Here is a 20,738-nt window from a genome sequence, read left to right on the forward strand (position 1 = left end):
ACACACACACATATATATATATATATATATATATATACCACAAATGTGTGCATCCACATATATGCAAACACACACACATAAAATAATGAGGAAAAAGGAAAAATAGGAGAATGTTGATGTACAAAAATAAATAAAAACAACCCTAAAATATTAGTAGCAATTAACTTTCACAACATTATTTATATACTTTTAGTCTATAAAAATAAATCTATATCCAGATGTATGTAAATTAAAATATTTTAGGAAAAAAAGGGAAGAGGATATGAATAAATGACCATTGGGTCCAGTGGCAAGAACCTAAAGGCAAAGACTATTTGAGATGAGAATTGAATGCCTGAGCATCAATAGTGACATCCCCACCTCAAAGGATGCTTTAAAAATGTAATTTTAAAAAGTTCAACCTTATTAAAAACTGAAAAAAAATGACAAAACAAGACACCATTTCTCATCTATATCTCATGGAACTCTTAACTCCATCAGTAGGATAAAGAATTATCAAACCTGGGTAATTGTAAACTGGAGGCTTGGTGGGATAAGTAGGCTTAGGACCTAAAAAAAATAAATAGAGTCTATCAATTCATTAAGCTTATTAATATAAAATTATAAATTTAATTATAACATTAATTTTTTAAAAAGATTACCTGTGAAAGTAAAGAGTACACATACTTTCTGTACTTTATAGTTCTATTAGAGACTTAGCCTATAGATATGCTTGATGTACATATATAATTGCACAGATCTGTGTACAAGAATCTTCACTACAGCTTTGCATTTTACAAATACAAATCCTAGAAGGTAACTAAAAATAAATCATAAAGAGAATGTGTTCAAGGTAAACATATGCACCCTAACAAGTCAGATACCATCCAATGGACACCGTAATCTTTCCACTTTTCACATACCATCAGATCTACCATAACACTAGTACAGGCTGCTGCTGCTTTCCAATTCAAGATCTTCCCTATGGGCAATAAAAAATGACTGACAATTCTACCAAGATTTTTTTTTTAACAGAAGGATCCCTCTTAGTTTTACTTCTTTATGAGCCTTTTCTTATATATCTTGTCTTTCGAATAGCAAACTTCTTTATCAAGTACTTACTGTCAATTCTTTCAAAAATTCCTTTCAACAGAAACTCAGCTAAGATATAAAAGAAAGCTACTGGAGACGTCAGGTTCTTGTATAAAATATCAAAATGTAGTCCAGAAATTGGGCATGGTGGTACATGCCTCTAATCCCAAGCACTTGGGAGGCAGGAAGATTTCTGTGCGTTCTAGGCCAACCTCGTCTATACGGATTGTTCTAGTATATAGTGAAAATCTTGTCTCAAAAGAAAAAATAAGAAGAAAAAAGACATTCTAATCACTGGGTGAGCAAGTGAGCATGTACAATTCTCATATCTCTCAAACCTTTAAAATATTAAGAAGACAGAAAATATTTTTAAACAAGTTAGAACAAGTAATTGAGGTTTACTTGAGTTCAATATCCTTGTTAAAGCAACATGGAATCCAAAGTTCACAGAAATGAAGTTAGTTTGGTTAGGCAGAGTCAGGATAGGACTGATCACAGTCAGTTTTGTCTGATGCTCTTTCCACCACTCTGGGTGACTTCCAGAGCATCAACTGGAACCACAGCAAGGAGCTCTGCAGTGGGAATGATGGTTCCTCCATCATAGAAACTTCTCCATGCTTAACAGCAGCTGATTGGTAGTCTCTAGAAAACCTATGTCACTTCAGCTGGAGAGGCTTCCTAGCTCTCGGTTGTTAAGAAATCTAGTTTCTGTTGTCAGTGTTGCCTGGTAAAGACAAAAATAACAAACAAATGTTTTAAATAGGTAAGGGGAGTGGGGAGGAAATGGAAAACGCAGGTTTCATTCTTGAGGCAGCACAAATTTCTATTATATGCACTACTTAAAAAAAAAAAAAAAACTGAAAACCTGGGCATAGTGCACGCTTGTATTTCCAGCACTGAAGAAACTGAAGCAGGAGTTCTGTGACTGAGGCCAGTTTGGGTATATACAAGATCCTAAACAAAACGACTAATGAGACTTTCACCTCCAAACTGACCACAATTCAGGAAATGAACTGTGTCTAACATGATAAGGAGCAAAAGTGTAAGCAAATCATTTTGGTTAAAAAAATAAAGAATTAAGTAGCAAAACTGAATACAGAAAACAGCAACAAACAGAAGCCAAGGGCCTTCCTTTTTATTAAGATTGATGCAAGTAGAGAAGCGATGTAACTAACTTTAAGAGCATCCCATATACCGGGTATTGTGGTAAGTCCTTTAAGAGATCCCACTTACATCCTGAACACAATAAGAAAGTACTAGATCATTTGACAAATGGAAATACACATTTAAAATGAACATAACTTTTCTAAATTCACATTCCTATTCATGTGTGGGACTATAGGAAATAAAATAAGTTACTACATCTGACAAATGAAATGGCTGCAAATATATTCATTCTTTCTGTACTATTAAATGTACTAAAAATGATGAGTAAATAGATATGCAGGAATTTAAAGGATTATCTGAAAAATCAACCAGGAACTTAGTATTTTTTTAAAAAGTATAAGAAGGAAATTATTAAATATGAGAATAAAAACTGGAGATTTTGAACTGATAGTTGACTGTTGTATGAGCGGCGGGCTGCGTCCTGCCACCCGGCTCAAAGCCACTGGCTAGCTTTACCAGAAATAATTACACGGAAACTGTATTCTTTTAAACACTGCTTGGCCCATTAGTTCTAGTCTCTTATTGGCTAGCTCTTACATATTGATTAACCCATTTTTAATAATCTGTGTAGCCCCACGAGGTGGCTTACCAGGGAAGATCTTAACCTGCATCTGTGTAGGATGGGAGAATCATTGCGACTGCCTGACTTGGCTTCTTTCTCCCAGCATTCTGTTCTGTCTACTCCACCTACATAATTTTCTGTCCTATCAAAGGCCAAGCAGTTTCTTTATTAATCAACCAATGAAAGCAACAGATAAACAAATGACCTTCCTCCATCCATTGACACCAGAAAATAAAAGAACAATGTCAATTGGGTCAAACAAGAGTTATGGCTGGCACTTCCATGAGGAATTTAAAAGATTGTTAGAAAAACTTATGCAGAACTTTAATAAACCTGAATAACTCAAAAGTTAGAGGTTTTATATTAGGGTAGATTACACTGGAAAACAAAATAATGTAATTTAGACCAACTTTTCACTATCATGAGTCATACCTTTGATTCTTGACTTAGTTATATAACAATAATCAGGCTTCAATTTACTCTGAAAATGTTGCAATCCACTTTTTATATTGAAATACACTTAAGAGAATATTGCTATGCTCTAATAAACTAAAATCCCCCAAAAAATAACAAAAATCACAACAGCAGAATTTTATGTCATATATATGGTACAGGAATGATTATAAGCCTGGGCTATGTACCAAAATTATTGCTTTTCAGGTTTCATAATATTTAACAATAATGAAATAAATTTCAAAACAAGCAAGCAAACAAAAGGGAAATTAAAGAAGGGAAATGAGACATCGTTTATACCTTTAATACATATTGGGATTGGAGGCTCCCAAGTGCTGTTAGCATTGCAGACCACCGTGTCCCTGCCCCTCATGTAGAAACCCTCCTCACATTCAAATGTCACTGTTGCTTCATAGGAAAATTTCTTTTCAAATCCTGCTATCTGTCTTCCGTTTTGTAGTAGTGGAAATGGACATTTTACCACTGAAAAGAGAATTGATCACAATTTAATAAAAATCTGGTTTATTTTTCATATCAATTTTCTGAAACTTTTAAGATTACAACTCAGAGTTAAAGAAACATATTTTGTGTTCCAAATATGAGCACATAGATCCCTCAAAAAATCACAATAATACTCACCTTCCCCATTCTTTAAGTAAAATTAGTCACAATCCATTAGACTGACTCATAGTCTACTAAAAGAATTGGGGGAGAGGGACAAAAATTGCTAGTTTAGGCACTATGGATGTTATCCTATACTGTGAGGTATAAACTGAACAGCAGCTGAGACCAGATCACGTTTAGCTTGTTAAACTCAAGTGCTCTTCCCATTTCTGGGGACCTGAGCTCTTGTCTGGTGCCATTTTTTTTTCAGTCCAGTGCTTCCTTTAGCAATTTTAAGCTTTTTTATTTTTTATGTGCATTGAGCTTTTGTCTGCAGGAAGATGCCAGATCCCCTGGAATCAAAGTTAGAGACAGCTGGGAATCACCATGTGGGTGCTGGGAATTGTACCTGTGTCCTTTGCAAGAGGGCCAGTGCTTTTAACTGCTGAGTCATCACTCGAACCCCACTTTGGCAATTATCATAGCCTGGCTGGGAAAGTTCTCAGCTTTGGTTTATATAGAAGTGGTCCAGTTATTTTTAATGCTTCTGTCTCGAAGAATTTTTTCTTGATTAAAAACCTATAAGTTAATTATTATTGTCTTATTTATTTATTTATTTATTTATTTATTTATTTATTTATTTATTGAGACGGGGTTTCTCTGTAGCTTTGGAGCCTCTCCTGTAGAACAGGCTGGCCTTGAACTCAACCGAAATCTGCCTGCCCCTGCCTCCCGAGTGCTGGGATTAAAGGTGTGCATCACTACCACCTGCTCCTTCTCATTCTTAATGTTGGTCTCCCCCCCTCCCCACACATATACTTCTGGCTATAGTTTTATCTAATTTATCCATCTTCTCCCAAAACACAGCTGTTGGTTTCTATTATTTTTCTTGTTCTCTCCTCTTTTTTCTGCTTCATTGATGTCTGCTGTACTTTCTTGCAACTTGCTAGTTTAATTTGCTCTTTAGATTATTACAGTGGAAGGCTAGGACTAGGTCCTTTGGTCCCTAATTTACAATTTTTATTTTTCTAACACAAATATTTTGTGATAGGAAGTGTACTTCAGGTGAACCCTGGCAAGTCCTGACATTCTGAGAAGCTGTTTTCATTTTTACATATTTCACACACTTTCCAATTTTCCTGCTAACTTCTTTACCTATAGATTATTTAGAAGTATCTTGCATAATTTTCAAATTTTGTGGATTTCTACTTTCATTTCTTAAGATTAGGTAATGCACTTTAAATTACTAATTTTTTATATTTGTTAAAAATTGTATTAGTCACCAGTCCTGGTGACATACACTTTTAATTCTAGCACTCAAGAGGATCTCTGTAAGTTCTAGGCTATCCAGGTTTACATAGTGAGACCTTATGTCAAAATAACAAACAGCAAAAACAGGAAAAACAACTACAACAACAACAACAAAAAACATTTAAGCATCTAGATTGTTTTCTACCTTGCAGCCATCCCATGTACACTTGAAAAGATAAGGATTTGCTGGGAGTCAGTGGTAGCTCTCTTTCAAGAGCAAATCCTTCCAGTGGCTCCATGTTTTTGGTAAAGCTTCCATGCCGTAAACAATTTAGGATAAAAAAATACAAAAAGCAAACTTTTTTTTTGTCTAGATTTTTACTATTCTTTCGCTGAGAGGGCTGCTAATCATAATCTGCTCTGCCATTACCTGTAGCTAGACTGTCCTGTCTTCTTGTAACACAGGATAACTTCCTTCTTTTCCAGCCAGTGTGTGTTGAGTGTTTTGGTTCTTTAAAACAAAAATACCCCACCTCATGGCTCACATTCTAGGAAATGAGGATAGAACTCCATAACTAGAATTATTTTTGAATTTAACTTAACAGCTATGAAATTAAATTAGAAAACAGTTTTAGGAGAGTATAAAAGCCATATGCTCACTGTGTTTACTTTTAGGTAAAACTACTTGCAAATGAAGGAAAGATGATTACCTTTACACTCTGGAGCCTGGCTGCTCCAGGTGTTATGGCCAGTACAGATCAGCATGCTCATTCCAATAAGGGAAAACTTATCTGGCCCTGGGATAGGATCACAACTGTAAATCACTGCTTCACGGTATCTGAATACATCAATATCACTAAAGGTGTGTGTCCCATTTTTTATTTTTGGAGGTGGCACACAAGAGATTTCTTTATAAAAAAGAAAAAAGGGAAATAAAGTTATAATTAAGGTAGTATACCTATTCAAGACAGTATTAGGAAACTCTCTAAATTATTAACAAATTTATCAGTACAAGGTTTTTATGAGTTATTTATGAACCCAATTTTCATCTAGAAGAGGGTTTCTATGAGAAAATCCATCACCTCAAATTTAAACCACTAACACAGAAATGACCTTTCAGGACAACACTCATTTTCCTAAGGGAAAGAATGACCTTATTTGTGAGGTCATGCCAAGTTTTGTTCTAGTCAATAGAAAAGATGCTGATCATCTGGTGAAAACCTTTGTGTTGAAAAAAATCAAGTTGAATACTGATTGAGAAATGTGTTTGAAGGTGCAGGTACATTCATTCAATAGAATGGTGGCTTAAAATCGTACTAACATACTATCATGTATCATTTTCATCCCTACAGTACAATGTTTTTGCAGAAGTAACAAACTTTGATAATTGAACAGACTAATTCCCAATGTCTTCCTCCAAGTCAAATATTGAAGAGATTTGCAAAACACAAAGCAGTGTCCCTATTCTTACTTTTAAAATTTCAAAAAAAATATGCGAGATATATTAATATGTAGAGTTTATTGTCCTTAAAATAATTATTCAAAAATATTTTCATTCTAATCCCAACATGATTAATATCAATAGATATAACCAGGGAGAAAAGTTTTTTTTAGGTATTTATTAATCTAAAATCATAATAGGGTCCTGAGGCCAAAATGGTTGAGAAGTGATAGTGTAAATTTTAAAAAGAGAATTTACTTACTTTCACAACGTGGTGGAGAACCATCCCAGTGTGCATCAGCATCACCTTTAAGCACACAGTGTAGAACTGACATACCAATTAAGTAATAACTAAATGAGCAAAGAAAAAGTTACTGTTTTCTTTGGCAGCTGATAAAATACACATAATAATGAAAGACAGTTTCAGATAGTTTTTTTCCTATGCTATAGTAGTTTGAAGGATAGGTTTCTTAAACAAGGTATAATGAAAGTACTAAACAAATCTAACCAAACTTTAATTAGATAAAGAGTTTCTGTCTGTGAGCACGCAGTCCAAGAGCTGTGATATCTAGGCACATCTGATGTGACCTGGCATCTTTGCTATCTCCTACAATCAATCATACTACTCTGCTTCTTTGTCTTTGCCCATCTGTTCTGCTCTGGGAGAATGGACAGAGGAGAGAAGTTTCCTTAGGAAAGGACTGCCTGGGTTCTAGTTCTATTTCCATGACTGACAGGCTACTCAAGCTTGGACAAACCATTTTAAGTTTCTCTTGTTCCTGAATTAAAAACATACAAATAGCTAGGTGTGCTGACACACAACTTTAATCCCAGAACCCAGGAGGTAGAGGAATGTATATTTCTGTGAATTAAAGGCCAGTTTTGTCTACACAGCAAGCTCCAGGCCAACCAGGGTTATATAGTGAGTCAGTCTCTCTCTCTCTCTCTCTCTCTCTCTCTCTCTCTCTCTCTCTCTCTCTCTCTCTCTCTCTCACACACACACACACACACACACACCAAAAAAACAAACAATAGTAAATCAGATATCTTATAAGATTGTTCAAGAGAATTAGATAAACAAGAGTCTGGCACACAGCAAGTAGAAAGACTATGTTATTTCTTACTAATATAATGATTTATAATGTCTTTCTAGGAACAGCTCATGATATATCCTGTCAAGTCTCCCAGTTATGCTAATTCACAGATTATTATTCTGGACTCATTCCATCACCACAAAAAATCTTATCTGGTATTTTTTATAATTTTGCTCTGATAACTTCTGTATCTACTGGGTTTCTCAACAAGATTAGTCTTTGAAAAATATTTATGGCCTAAACTTTTGGTTCCCTCAAAGTACCTAGGAAATTTCCTCAACCTAAATTTCCTTTACCTAAATGTACTTTTACTTGATAAAGTTAAAAATTTATTGCCAAGGATGGTGGTGCATTCCTTTAATTCCAGCAGGTAGATCTCTGTGAGTTTGAGGCCAGCCTGGTCTACAGCGCATGTTCCCGAAGAGTCAGGGCTGTTACACAGAGAACCTTGTCTCGAAAAACAAAAACAAAACAAAACAAAAACTATCAACGAAACTCTCTGATGACAGTCACAGCCAATTTTGCCCAAGAGACACAGTTACTTCTAAGAGAGCTCTAGAGAACAAAGACTTACTCAGTGACCAATGCCTCCTTTGGAGACAATTCAGGTTATGTAGAAATCTGAAAAAATAAGGTTTTCCAACCAAAATATCCTGTCACGTGGTAAAGATGAGTTAAGTTACATTTTAACTTGTTAATGCCTTCAAGAATTCTCCTTTGGTTAGCAGTTCTGCCTTAATTTCATGAGCGCCCCACTTTGTCCTTGAGCTGGCGGTAGGTACACTTGACTGTGAGTAGTAAGGTCACCATGCTCACTCACCCTTTGGATATGTAGCCCAGACTGGCCCGGAACTCACTGTGTAGTCAGAGTGCCCTCAAACTCAGGGAGATCCACCTGCCTCATCCTCCTGAGTGCTGGAATTACAAATTGAACCACCATCCTTGGCAGATTACTCCATTCTTAATGTTTATCATAGACTTATTATTAGATACATGAATGATACAAATTAGTTTTCCTTCAACTTCTTTATTGATTAAGCACCTCTCCTATCTCCATAAAGTACGCAAATGTTGTTTGGCTAGGAGCAACCCTCATATAGTAAGCAAATTTACTTGAATGATTAAAAAAGAGAAGTAGAACAACGGAATCAGGAACATTTACCTTATTTCCCATAAGGAGCAACTTACCCCTCCACACAAGAAAATCGAGCTCGATTACCCCATGAAGGTCTACCATCCATGTAGTGTACACTGCCAAATGAAGGGCTCTTTAATGTTGAACATTCTACTTCTAGAAGAAAATAACAATAAAAATTTAATTCAGCTCCAAAGCCAGTTGCACTTGAATCAAGGTAAAAAAGTCATACATGGTTCTTTCGAGTTTGTAGATTATTTTCTTTAATGGTTACATTATAAGGGTATGGTGATTTGAATAAGATGTTCTCCATAAGGGCATTTGAAAATTGGCTGTCTAGTTGGTGGCTGTTTGAGGAAGATTAGGAAGTCTAGTCTTGCCGGAGAAAGGATATCACTAGGGTGGAGGTGTGCTTTGAGGTTTCAAAAGATTTGTGCCATTTCCAATACACTCTCTGAACCTACTTGCCATTCTGAGATGTGAATCTCATCTGTTCCTGACATGATACCTTTGATCTACTATCCTGGATTCTAACCCTCTGAGACCACAAGCCCAATTAAACCCTTTCTTTTATAAGTTGTCCTGGTCATGGTGTTTCACCACATCAGAAAAGTAACTAATGCAAAGGACAAGCATGAGATTAACAATTATGAAATCACCTAATTTTCCAAGAAAAAAAGATTCCCTCACATTTAAATCAAAACTTTGTTTCATAGGAAAAGCATCACTGCAATAGGGGTATAAGCACCCCAATCCTAAAATGTCTGAAGATCAAGAAAAAAAAAAAGTTGAGTTTACTTACTAAGACAACCGTCATCTGAAATAGGGACCCATGTGTGATTTGGTTCACAGGTAGCAAACATGGGGAATGGAAGCATATATAGGTATCCTTTTTTACACTTATATTCTATTGTCTCTCCAACCTCATAGTAGAGTTTAGGCACACCCTTGAGTTCCATAGCTTCAAATGGTGGTGGTAGTTCACAAGCATCTAAGGACAAGGAGGCAAGAACATGAAGATGAAGTGTGAAAACCACTGTTATAAACTAAGAAAGGCTATTTTGTGGCAGGAAGGACAGAAAAAAGAATTTTTTTTAAAGCAAGATTCTAAACTCTTAGTACCTGCCTTTCTTTACTCACGCAGTGGCAGTCATAGAAGAATCCCCTGACTGGTTTAAAATAACATCAGCTTTTGGGTTATTTAAGAATGAATTAACTTTTATTCAAAAGCAAAACAAGGAGACATGATAAATGGTTTTGGTTTTTTAAAAACGGAAGATATGAGACTATCCTGTTCTTAAGGACTATGTCTCATTCACTATTACTCCTCTAGTACCCAGTACCTAAAAGTTGAATTAGTGCTGTGATTGATTCTTTATCATCTGTAAATCAAAATTCAAATTCTTTACTATTCAGAGAATTTGTTTTGATGATATCTTAAAGTCATGTTTTCTTTGCTGTTTTTCAGACAGTCTTAAATTTTTATTATTTTAGCTATAAATATTTCTCTGTGTTAATACTTCTTTCGTGTCAAAATATTTACACTTTTCAGGTTTGTTATGGGCTTATTCTGCATTACTGCTAAAATTAGAAAGCAAATTCCAAATACTGTGGGTTGTATTTTCCTGGAAGTACAGTAATAACAGATATCAGAACTTATAACAATAGTGATGAGGATTTTTAAAAACTACAAATAGCAAAGACTCAGCACATTGTGCTAAGCATATGGTGTTCTTTAACATATCTTCATACTAATTATTTAAAACAGTTTCTCCTTCTATAAAATGAGAATACTGAAGTATCACAAGGTGGAAAAACCCGCTCAGGAATGCATTCCAAGTATGTGTCAAGCTAGATGTCAAGCTAGGCAGCCTATGTCCAGATAACACTGGGCACTACTGCCAATGCTATGACCCTGTCCTTCCTCATCTGGACCTTTCCAAGGCAGATGTCACCCTATCCTGCTTTAGTCCTCAAAAAAAAATTGCCTTTTATATTGCTTGGGGACATTACAGTAGCTGTAGTTTAGACACAAGTTGTACTAAGTCAAGTAAGGAATAAAAGGTGTTCCATACATCAGGTAAACCATCAGAGCCTGTACTGTTCCAAACTAGCCTCTCTAGTTTTTATTTCACTTCTCATAATTACTTAGTGCTCTACTTTTTTCTTATCTCTTTTGTGTCAAACTAAGTAGCTGCTGATCAGCTGTGTCCCATCTTGGATATCTTTGCTTTCACTGCTCCACATCCCACCCAGTTCCTAGCTATGCACACTGGTAGCTCTCCCCTCTTTCTAGACACCTGGAGGGAACATCTAATGCCTCAACTCTGGAAACAGTACTTTGGTCCCTTCCTTTGGACTGTCTCCTATCAGAGTATCTCAGATAGGTCACATGATGGCTGTGTTCAATAGCTAAGGTGAAATCTAGTCATCAATACGGCTACATTATTCAGCACTGGCTCATCACAGTAGCATTAGAGTACAATAAAGCACTTGCAAGGATTATATTGTCACGATTATAATAATGAAAATAGTCATTTGAAAGATTTATTCATTGGAGAAAGAAGAGATATAAGAAAGGAGAGCCATCTATATTTTTGTTTTTTGCTCTGTGTGCTAAAAAATGAATTTGAAATGAAATTTATGCCCTGGCAAAGCTGAAGCATGCATGGGCAGCCTGTATGTGCAGGTTCTGTTGAGCTTGTCCATATTGGGCTTCAAGGTCTAAGTTGATGAGGACAACTGACCAGGTCTCTTCCTCAAGAGGGCACCAGAGGTCATTATAGATGGTTGGGAGCCACCATGTGGTTGCTGGGAATTGAACTCAGAACCTTTGGGAGAGCAGACAGTGCTCTTAATGACTGAGCCATCTCTCCAGTCTGCTAATATTGTATAACTCAGCAGCTGACCACATAAAGATAATTCTGTTACACTGTAGCACACAGAGTAAGGACCAAGACACTAGAGTGTAAGCATTTATTGGTCTTAGGAAGACCTAAGATAGGTATATTGGAATAGACACAACAGGAGGCTGTAGCTTGGATTAAAGAAGCAGCCATTCTTCTGAAGGAAGGAGACCAATCTCAAAATCTAACAGATTCTCTTTTGCAATCCTGATGACAGGCTTTCTATGCTGGACACTTGTAAACCCCTTTCCTCACAAGTTGAATTGTTCCAAAAATGAGACCCTCTTCTATCCTCTTGGACTAGCACAATAAGCTTTCTCTTATGTTTTCCAGGGTTTTTTTAAATCTACCTTTTAGTTTTCAAATTTTATCTTGCTTTCCCTCCTCTTCACTTTCCCCTCCATTTATGTTATATTCAGTTTATTTTATTTATCTGCTATGGGACAATGGTCTTGTTGTATTAATAAAACACTGATTGGCCAGTAGCCAGGCAGGAAGTACAGGCAGGGCAACAAGAACAGAAGAATTCTGGAAAGAGAAAATGGTGAGTCTGCTGTTGCCACCCAGCTGCAGAGGAAGCAAGATGAGAATGCCTCACTGATAAATGGAACCAAGCCAGGTGGCTAACACAGACAAGAATTATGGGCTAATTTAAGATGTAAGAAAGAGATAATAAGACGCCTGAGCTAATAGGCCAACCAGTTCGTGATTAATGTAGACCTGTGTGTGTTTCTGTGGGACTGAACAGCTGTGGGAACAGTAGGACAGAAACTTCTGTCAACAAATGGCACCAATGTGGACAACTAAATCCACTTAAAACCTGAGAGAGTTTGGGAAGTAACTTTAGACACAAGAGAACAGAGTTAAGCATGGCTTTTTGGTAGCAGCGTTTGCTCTGATGGGCTCTGTTTGCAAGAGGCAAGTGTGTCTCGTTTAAGATAGGCTTCCTGACTCAGCTTTAGCTGCAAAAACCTTACAGCTGCCGGGCGGTGGTGGCGCACGCCTTTAATCCCAGCACTTGGGAGGCAGAGGCAGGTGGATCTCTGTGAGTTCGAGACCAGCCTGGTCTACAAGAGCTAGTTCCAGGACAGGCTCCAAAACCACAGAGAAACCCTGTCTCGAAAAACCAAAAAAAAAAAAAAAAAACAAAAAAAAACCTTACAGCTGTTTTAAGAGGACCTGACAACAAACACTTAAATGGTGTTTATGATTAGCTGGCAGCATGCTTCTTGGTGGTAGCAGGGACCCTGAAACTCCGGAAGTGTTGTGACAATAGGCACAGCTCTGCCAGTATCTCTGCCCTGAGGCTAGACTCTCAGAAAGCCAAGGAATGGGGTGGATCCAGCCATCAAGGCCATGATTTTAATCCTAGTCACATTGCTTAGCAAATCAAAGACTCATATGGCCAGAAAAAGAGAGATGTACAGTAAAGATAAATCCAGATGAAGAAAACCTCTAAATGGTTTACAGTGTGTTTAAAAATATATAGGCTTGAGAGAGAAAAGAAAAAGAATAAAGTCCTTAAAAAAGAAAAAAAGAGAGTAGTTGGGTGTGGTGGCATACACCTTTAATCCCAATACTTGGGAGGCAGAGGCAGGCAAATCTCTGTGAGTTCAAGGACAACCTGGTCCATAGAGTGAGTGCCAGGAGAGCCAAAGATACACAGAGAAACCTAGTCTCAAAAAACCAAAAATTAAAAATAAGAAATAGAGTTTAGTAAAGATGGAAAATGCACAGAGAGTCGGAATACTGCATGTTATTGTGTTGTCTTTGAATTGCTTGATGGCTGAGGAAGGAGCAAAAACTTTGCTAAAAGACATTTGATTACAAATGCTGCTGGATTAATACAACATATATATTTTGAAAATGCTTTGACATCAAAATTTAAGTCAAAAGATAAGTTACTTTGGAGAAGAGGTTTTGTTTTTGTTTCCACAGAAAAGGAGAGGCTGTGGATTCATTCTGGGTTAAGAATAATCAGGTTTGATCAAGGAAGACCACTTGAAGAATCTCTGATAGGAGCAGATGGTCCAAAAGATCCAACATTTCAGAGGACCTCTGTTGGAGTTTCCTTTGAGTTCTATATCCAGAACAGCTTCAAGACTGCTAGCTGGGATGATCAAGCCTCACTGAATGCTCTAGTCAGGATTTGATCATATTCTAAATCTTCTTTAAGTCCCCATAAGATTATCAGCATCCCCAATCAGCAGGAAGTAGCCTGGAAACCTATGCAAGCAGTCCCCCCAAATGGATTATGGATATTTATCTTTGTTTAAAGTGTTGGGTATAAGTTGTTATGGATAATGGTCAGAAAAAAAAAGCTAAACAAAGGAGATTATATTCAGAGTTCTTGTTTTGAAAAAAAAAGGGGCGGGAAGTGCTTGGGACAATGATCTTGTATTAATAAAATGTTGATTGGCCAGTAGCCAGGCAGGAAGTATAGGTGGGGCAACCAGGCAGGAAGTAGAGATGGCATGATAATAACAGGAGAATTCTAGGAACAGGAAATGGTGAGGAAACAAGAAGAGAATGTCTCGCTGATGAAAGGTACCAAGCCACATGACTAACACAGACAAGAATTATGGGCTAATTTAAGATATAAGAAAGAGTTAATAAGAAGCCAGAGCTAATAGGCCACTCAGTTTATGATTAATGTAAACCTCTATGTGTTTCTTTGGGACTGAATGGCTGTGGGACCGGGCAGGACAGAAACCTCTGTCAACATTTATCTGTTTTCATCTATTACAAATAGCTTAAGAGTATTCTTCAACATTTAGCTTGAAGTTTGTTTAAAACAGTATTCTTAAAAACAAAACAGTATAAATCCAAAACAGCCATTGGAGTATCAGGTGTGAAAAAAGATAAGATCTCTGCTTTCCAATGGGAGAGGTAGAAAACAGAAAAGACAGTTTTAGAAATGTGATCGCAAGTTCAGTGTGTGTGGGGGAGTAATCTGGGTTGTGTCTACTGAGGGTAGTCATATGAGGTCTCCCTGAGAGCTAACACCCTGGCGAAGTTTGAAGAGAAGATGGTCAATTATGTAATGTCAGGGAAAGGTTCCATGTATGGGGAAACAGTAACAAGCCAATGTTTTAAAATGTCAGAGTTTGGATTGTTGTATGTCCTGCCAACAATCAATTTTCAATCCAGTCAGAGAAGCATGCTCCTTACTCCAGAGTGCGGTCTATTAATTAGCATTAAGCTTTGGTTAATATTTGCCACTCCTAATAAATATTAGCAAATATCTATAGATCATCTACTATTTATCTGTCACTAGGGATCTATCAGCATAATAAAGTGTATACACATGTATGTGTGAACAACCATAGAGGATCACAAAAACAAGACTGGTTTATGACTGCCTCCCAGCATATCCATCCTTAGGCCAGCAGAGCCTGGAATATTAAAGGGAAATATTGCTGAGTGGATACCTCTAATGAGAGATACAGAAATACATATAGACCACATGTACAGGATGATGTACGTGTACCAGGCTTTTTCTTTTGGACCACCAACCAGCTCCCAAATCAGGACATGGAAACTTATTAGTTTTGAATATTCAGCCAAGCTTAGGTTCCGTGTCTGGCTATCTTTTTTTTTTTTTTTAACTTGTTTCTCTTCATCTACCTTTTGCCTCAGGGCTTTTTCCTTTCTTTCTGTATATCTTTTTTTTTTTTTAGATTTATTTATTTATTATGTACACAGTGTTCAGCCTCCATGTATGCCAGAAGAAGATACCAGATCTCATTACAGATGGTTGTGAGCCACCATGTGGTTGCTGGGAATTGAACTCAGGACCTCCAGAAGAGCAGTCAGTGCTCTTAACCTCTGAGCCATCTCTCCAGCCCTCTTTCTGTATATCTTACTTTCACTGCTTGTGCCTTCTGGCTGGCGGCTGCCTGGCTTTTTTCCCTGGGTGTATCCCTCCTTTGCTTCTCTTAGTATCCTGGTTCTCCTATTTATTCTCTCTCCCTGCCAGACCCGCCTATCTTTTCTCTGCCTAGCTATTGGCCATTCAGCTCTTTATTTGACCAATCAGGTGTCTTAGCAGGCAAAGTGAACCAAAAGCAACACAGCTTTTCATAATTAAACACATATCCTTACATTGTTAAACAAATGCAGCATAAACAAATGTAACACATCTTTACACAGTTAAAGTAATATTCCTCAACATAAACAAATGTAACATGTCTTTACATATTTAAAATAATATTTTGCAAGAGTATATATCAGGGACACATTCACAGAGGGTTGAAAAACAGAAGGAAACATTGTTCTTTGTGTAAATTTTATACAGTAAGCATATTTATTCCATGTAACGAAACACCACCAAAATGTGATGGGAGAAACCTTAAGTTTCGGTTCATGAGCTGAGGTGAAAACCGGAGTGTTACTTATGCTTCTTGTCTTTGGACTGATGTTTCTATTTTTTTCTACTATGACTTTGTCTTCAAAGGAAAATGACTCAAAACCATTTGGTAATACCATCAGGCACTGTCTGTATTGGCTAGGATAACTCCAAGTCTGGAGGAGGAGTGTGAGGAATATGATCAAATATGTTCTATGTGAAAAAAATCTAATGAAAAATGTAAAGCCAAAAACAGCCACATGTAACCCAAGCCCACCCTGTCTCAGGCAACAAGGAAATGACTTAAGATAAAACAAGCCAGGTGTGACTTTCCCTCCCCTCTAAACCTAGAGAGTGGCTCACCCTCTGCACAAGCTGTGTGACCTGCCTTTCCCGTGGTGGAAGACTAAGCCTACCCAAACCCCGAAAACAGTGCAAACTGCTACTGCCACAGCCAGGCTCTGAATGAACATCTATCTATTCCTCTCTCCACTCAGGCTGCCCACCCTTTAAGTGCTTCCCACTAAGCTAGTCTGCACTTTAGGGATGGGACTGCATGGTCTCCACACCACACATTTGCATAACCCTAGGAATACTCTACCAGGTCCTCCACGCCAACCTTGCTCAACCCAACCTTGGATAAGCTCCTCGCTATGAGCTCCTTCTACAGACAAGGTACCAGCACTCCCGAGACACAGACTCCTGGATCCTACCAGATAGAGTAGACAGCAGGAACAAAAGGGCCTCTGCGCAGAGGCCCAGGAAGCACCACCAGAAAGTGGAGGTCTTCCTCCTGCGGCGGGGAGGCTTTGTGTCCGGCGCGAGAGGTTCCGCCGTCATGTTACCAGAATGAAGGGAAAACTGAGCGCCAGGCCACCAGGGAGCTGCTTTTGAGCTGAGTGAACAGACGCAACAATCCTGAAACTAAAGTGAGCCAGGCGACACAAGTGGGCGTGGCCAGGCCACTCCCGGAGGGCCGGTGACTCAAGGTGATGCTGATTAGGCCAATCGGTTGGCAGTGAGGCGGGGCCTCAATTCAAGGGATTGGAACAACCGGGTTGCGCTCTCGCCCAGAAATATCCGGCTTGTCAACTGCTAACCTTTATCATTCTCTAACACCTTTAACTCAACCCGTAGGAAGTTGCACTGCTCCCAAGTCCTCTTCCGCTTTGCTGCACTCCTCAGCTTGGGTGATACTCTTCCACAGGCTGTGGAGCTCCTCCCCAGTCAGGGTTGTGCTCCTCTATGAGTTGTCCCCCAACAGATGTTGTTCATTGTTCCTCCCTCAACAGCTTTACAGTTGCTCTAGAATCTGCTAACCAGCAGGAGCTGACCCTGGCTCAAATAAACAAGCGCAACACTCTACTCAGAAAGGGTGGAAAGATTAGTTGGCCCTGTGATCATTGCTCGGAACTCGAGCTCGAAGAATGAAGCATAGGGACCAACAGAGACCTGGAGCACAGCTGTGGGTCATCATACAGCCAGCACCCCTAGTGCTCATCTTTTCCAGGCTGCCTCAGACTAGTTTCCCTGTCTGTTGTTGCATTTGGCATTAGTCACATCGGATTAGGGAAAATACCTATATTTTCTTCATTTGAATTATCTATAGCCTCATCTTACAATACAATCCTCAAATCTCAAATGTTTGCCCAATGAGTTCCCAGCCGCTAAGATCACCACCCACCCCGTTGCTGTAAATTATTGTACAGAACACTTTCCTAGGGGCAGCGAGCATTGCAAGCCCACTCTTGAAGTGAAGCTATTCTCTATCTCAGCCCTGCTTTGAAATGTTTTCAGGGACAGTGTTGACAGTGAACGTTCCAAGATCCTGACAGTTGCCTGAAGTCTACAGTCAAATCTTCGGATGAAGGAGAGGATTCAAAATAAAAGTGGTTTCTCCAATTAATGGGAAATATCTCGTTTAGCTGTCAAAGAGGACACAGGCTTGTGGATCAGAATAGGACTCAATTTCTAAAACAATGGAGTGAAATGGCATTTATTAAGTGACATAAAAATCAGTTGTTAGGTGCTTTTTGTGTGTACATCAGGAATTATCATGTTTACATTATGTTTTTCAGAGAGTGGGGTATGGCCAGCTGACCTTCCTGCACAGTGGTGCAGGATCTAACATCCTCCCTTAAAAGTTCAGAAAACAAACAAACAAAATAAAACAAATACAGAAACAAGAACTGTTCTTAGAAGGACACTTATTTTGTCCATTTTTGACTTTGTATCTTTCTCTGTGCCTCGGGTGTGTGTAGTGCAGTGTGTTGTGTATGCACTAGTATGGGTGCATTCACCTGTCTATGTAAGTATGTGTATGTGCATGTGGTTGTGGAGACCAGTGGTCAACATCTGGTACCTTCCTCAGTCACTCTGTCTTAGCTAGGGTTTTATTGCTGCGAAGAGACTTTATCACTATGACAACTCTTATAAAGAAAAACATTCAATTGGGGCTGGTTTACAATTCAGAGGTTTAATCCATTATTGTCATGGTGCAACATTGTGACACTCAGGCAGACATGGTGCTGGAGAAGGAGCTGAGAGGTCTAATGTCTGGATCCCCAGGCAGCAGGAAGAGACTGTGAACCATTAGGCCTGGCTTGAGCTTCTGAGACCTCAAAGCCCAGCCCCCAATGACTCACTTCCTCCAACAAAGCTATAGCTACTCCATCAATGTCATTCCTCCTAACAGTGCCACTCCCTATAGATCTACAGGGGTCATTTGTATTCAAATCACCACATTCTCCAACTTATTTTGTGAGACAGAGTTACTGAATCTAAAACTCATTGAGCCAATAAATTCTAGGAATCTTTCTGTTTCTTGTCTCTCCACTTCTTGGCCTTATAGGCACTTTGGAGCTTTTTATGTAGTAGATTCCAGGGATCTAAATTCAAGTCCTTATGCTTCTGCAGTGGGACTTAAAAGGTAAATATATTAAATTACAAACTTCCAGGAATTAATATATAATATCTCTTTGTGCTACAAGATGCATTTTTGTGGTGGTGGTGGTGTAAGTGTGGGGGTTGTGGAGTCACTGGCCTTTGCATAGGTCTTTCCCTATCTTTCTTGTCCAGCTATTCCTTATGGTGTTTGATTTAGACAAAATATACCATGACCAAAAAGTTGGGGAAGGAAGGTTTATTTGGCTTACACTTTCACATCACAGTTTACCGTCAAAGGACGAGAGGACAGGAACTCAAGCAGGCAGGATCCTGGAGGCAGTGGTTGATGCAGAGGCCACAGAGAAACATTGCTTATTGACTTGCTCTCATGGCTTGCTCAGCCTGCTTTTTATACACCTAGAGGTGACCCCAAAGACAAGAGGCTGCACTCCCACATCAATCACTAATTAAGAAAATGATCTATAGGCCTGCCTTCAGTCCAATCTTTTTTGTTGTTGTTGTTTTGTTTTTTGGTTTTTGGGTTTTTTTTGTTTTTCGAGACAGGGTTTCTCTGTAGCTTTGGTGCCCATCCCGGAACTAGCTCTTGTAGACCAGGCTGGCCTCGAACTCCCAGAGATCCGCCTGCCTCTGCCTCCCGAGTGCTGGGATTAAAGGCGTGCGCCACCACCGCCCAGCCCTACAGTCCAATCTTATTGAGGTATTTTCTTAATTGAGGCTCCCTCCTCTCCAGTGAGTCTATCTTGTATCAAACTGACATAAAACTAGCCAGCACAGTGTCAAGCCAATTGTATAACACATCCTTAAACTAGCTATTAAAACCAAAAACTAGCAATAATTATGTGAAAACCTTTTGTTCAATATCTAGGAATCTGACATTTTCTTGAGATCATGAGCATAGCTCAAAATTTCACACACACATATACACACTAAAGATATGTGGTCACTTGTTTCTATTTTTTTCTTCATGTGTATAGATATAGCATGCATGCATATGTGTATGTGTTCATGAGCACATGTGCACACATCTTTGTGTATGTGTATTTATATGCACACATGCACAAACATACCTTTGAGGTCTGAGGTTGATATTGGGAATCTTTTTCAAAATATGTATTTATTTTTATTCTATATTTTGTCTGAATATACGTCTGTATTCCAAGTGTATGTAGTGTTCTTGGAGGTTGAATGAAGGTGAATCCTCTGGAATTTCATCTGGAGTTACAGATGGTTGTGAGCTGAGCCACCACATGGATGCCAAAAACTAAACTCTAGGTTCTATGAAAGAGTAACAAGTGCTCTTAACCAGCTATCCCGCTCCAGGAATCTTGTTCAGTTGCTCTCTCACGTTATCTTCTGAGGCAAGGTCTCTCATGAAATTCAGAGCTCACTGTTACAGAAAGTTCAGATAGTCAGTTTGCTCAGGGCATGATATCTCTCAGCCTTCTGAGACTGGGAACCTGAATACTGGCCCTCTTGCTTGTGTGTAAGGGCTTTAACTGCTAAGCTCTCTCCTTAGCCAGGGTCATTTATTAAAAGTGTGAACATATGATTATTAACTAGGTAAGTTCTTAAAATAACATATAACTTATAAATATCTAATAGGTACCATTGATGTTTATAAAACATACAATCCATACTCATTGTATAAACTCCATTCTATACCAGGTGCCCTTCTAGTACCTGTTGGTCTCTGCCCTAAATTCCTGAAAGATGAGCTCCTACCATTCTGCACCCTCTCCAGAGTGGTGTAACTGCTGTGAGATCATTAACCGCTTGCTCTGGCTTCTGTGAATGCTGTGT

General features: G+C 38.5%; 1 protein-coding gene across 2 annotated transcripts in view; it reads right to left on the reverse strand.

The window, feature by feature from the left end:
* Positions 1–20,738, reverse strand: part of Cd46 (CD46 molecule) — a 43,554-nt gene that overhangs the window by 17,776 nt on the left and 5,040 nt on the right. Inside the window, exons 1-7 of one of the 2 annotated variants that reach the window (XM_057769283.1) lie at positions 16,745–16,902; positions 9,580–9,768; positions 8,831–8,933; positions 6,811–6,899; positions 5,818–6,015; positions 3,554–3,736; positions 502–549 (exon numbers count right to left, since the gene is read on the reverse strand). In XM_057769283.1, coding sequence (XP_057625266.1) covers positions 502–549; positions 3,554–3,736; positions 5,818–6,015; positions 6,811–6,899; positions 8,831–8,933; positions 9,580–9,768; positions 16,745–16,871 — 937 coding nt within the window. In that variant the 5' untranslated portion in view covers positions 16,872–16,902. Of the gene's footprint in view, positions 1–501; positions 550–3,553; positions 3,737–5,817; positions 6,016–6,810; positions 6,900–8,830; positions 8,934–9,579; positions 9,769–16,744; positions 16,903–20,738 lie in introns of those variants that run through there. The other variant, XM_057769282.1, reaches the window with a different exon arrangement.

The sequence above is a fragment of the Chionomys nivalis genome, chromosome 5 (assembly GCF_950005125.1).
Source record: "Chionomys nivalis chromosome 5, mChiNiv1.1, whole genome shotgun sequence".
Classification (NCBI taxonomy): domain Eukaryota; kingdom Metazoa; phylum Chordata; class Mammalia; order Rodentia; family Cricetidae; genus Chionomys; species Chionomys nivalis.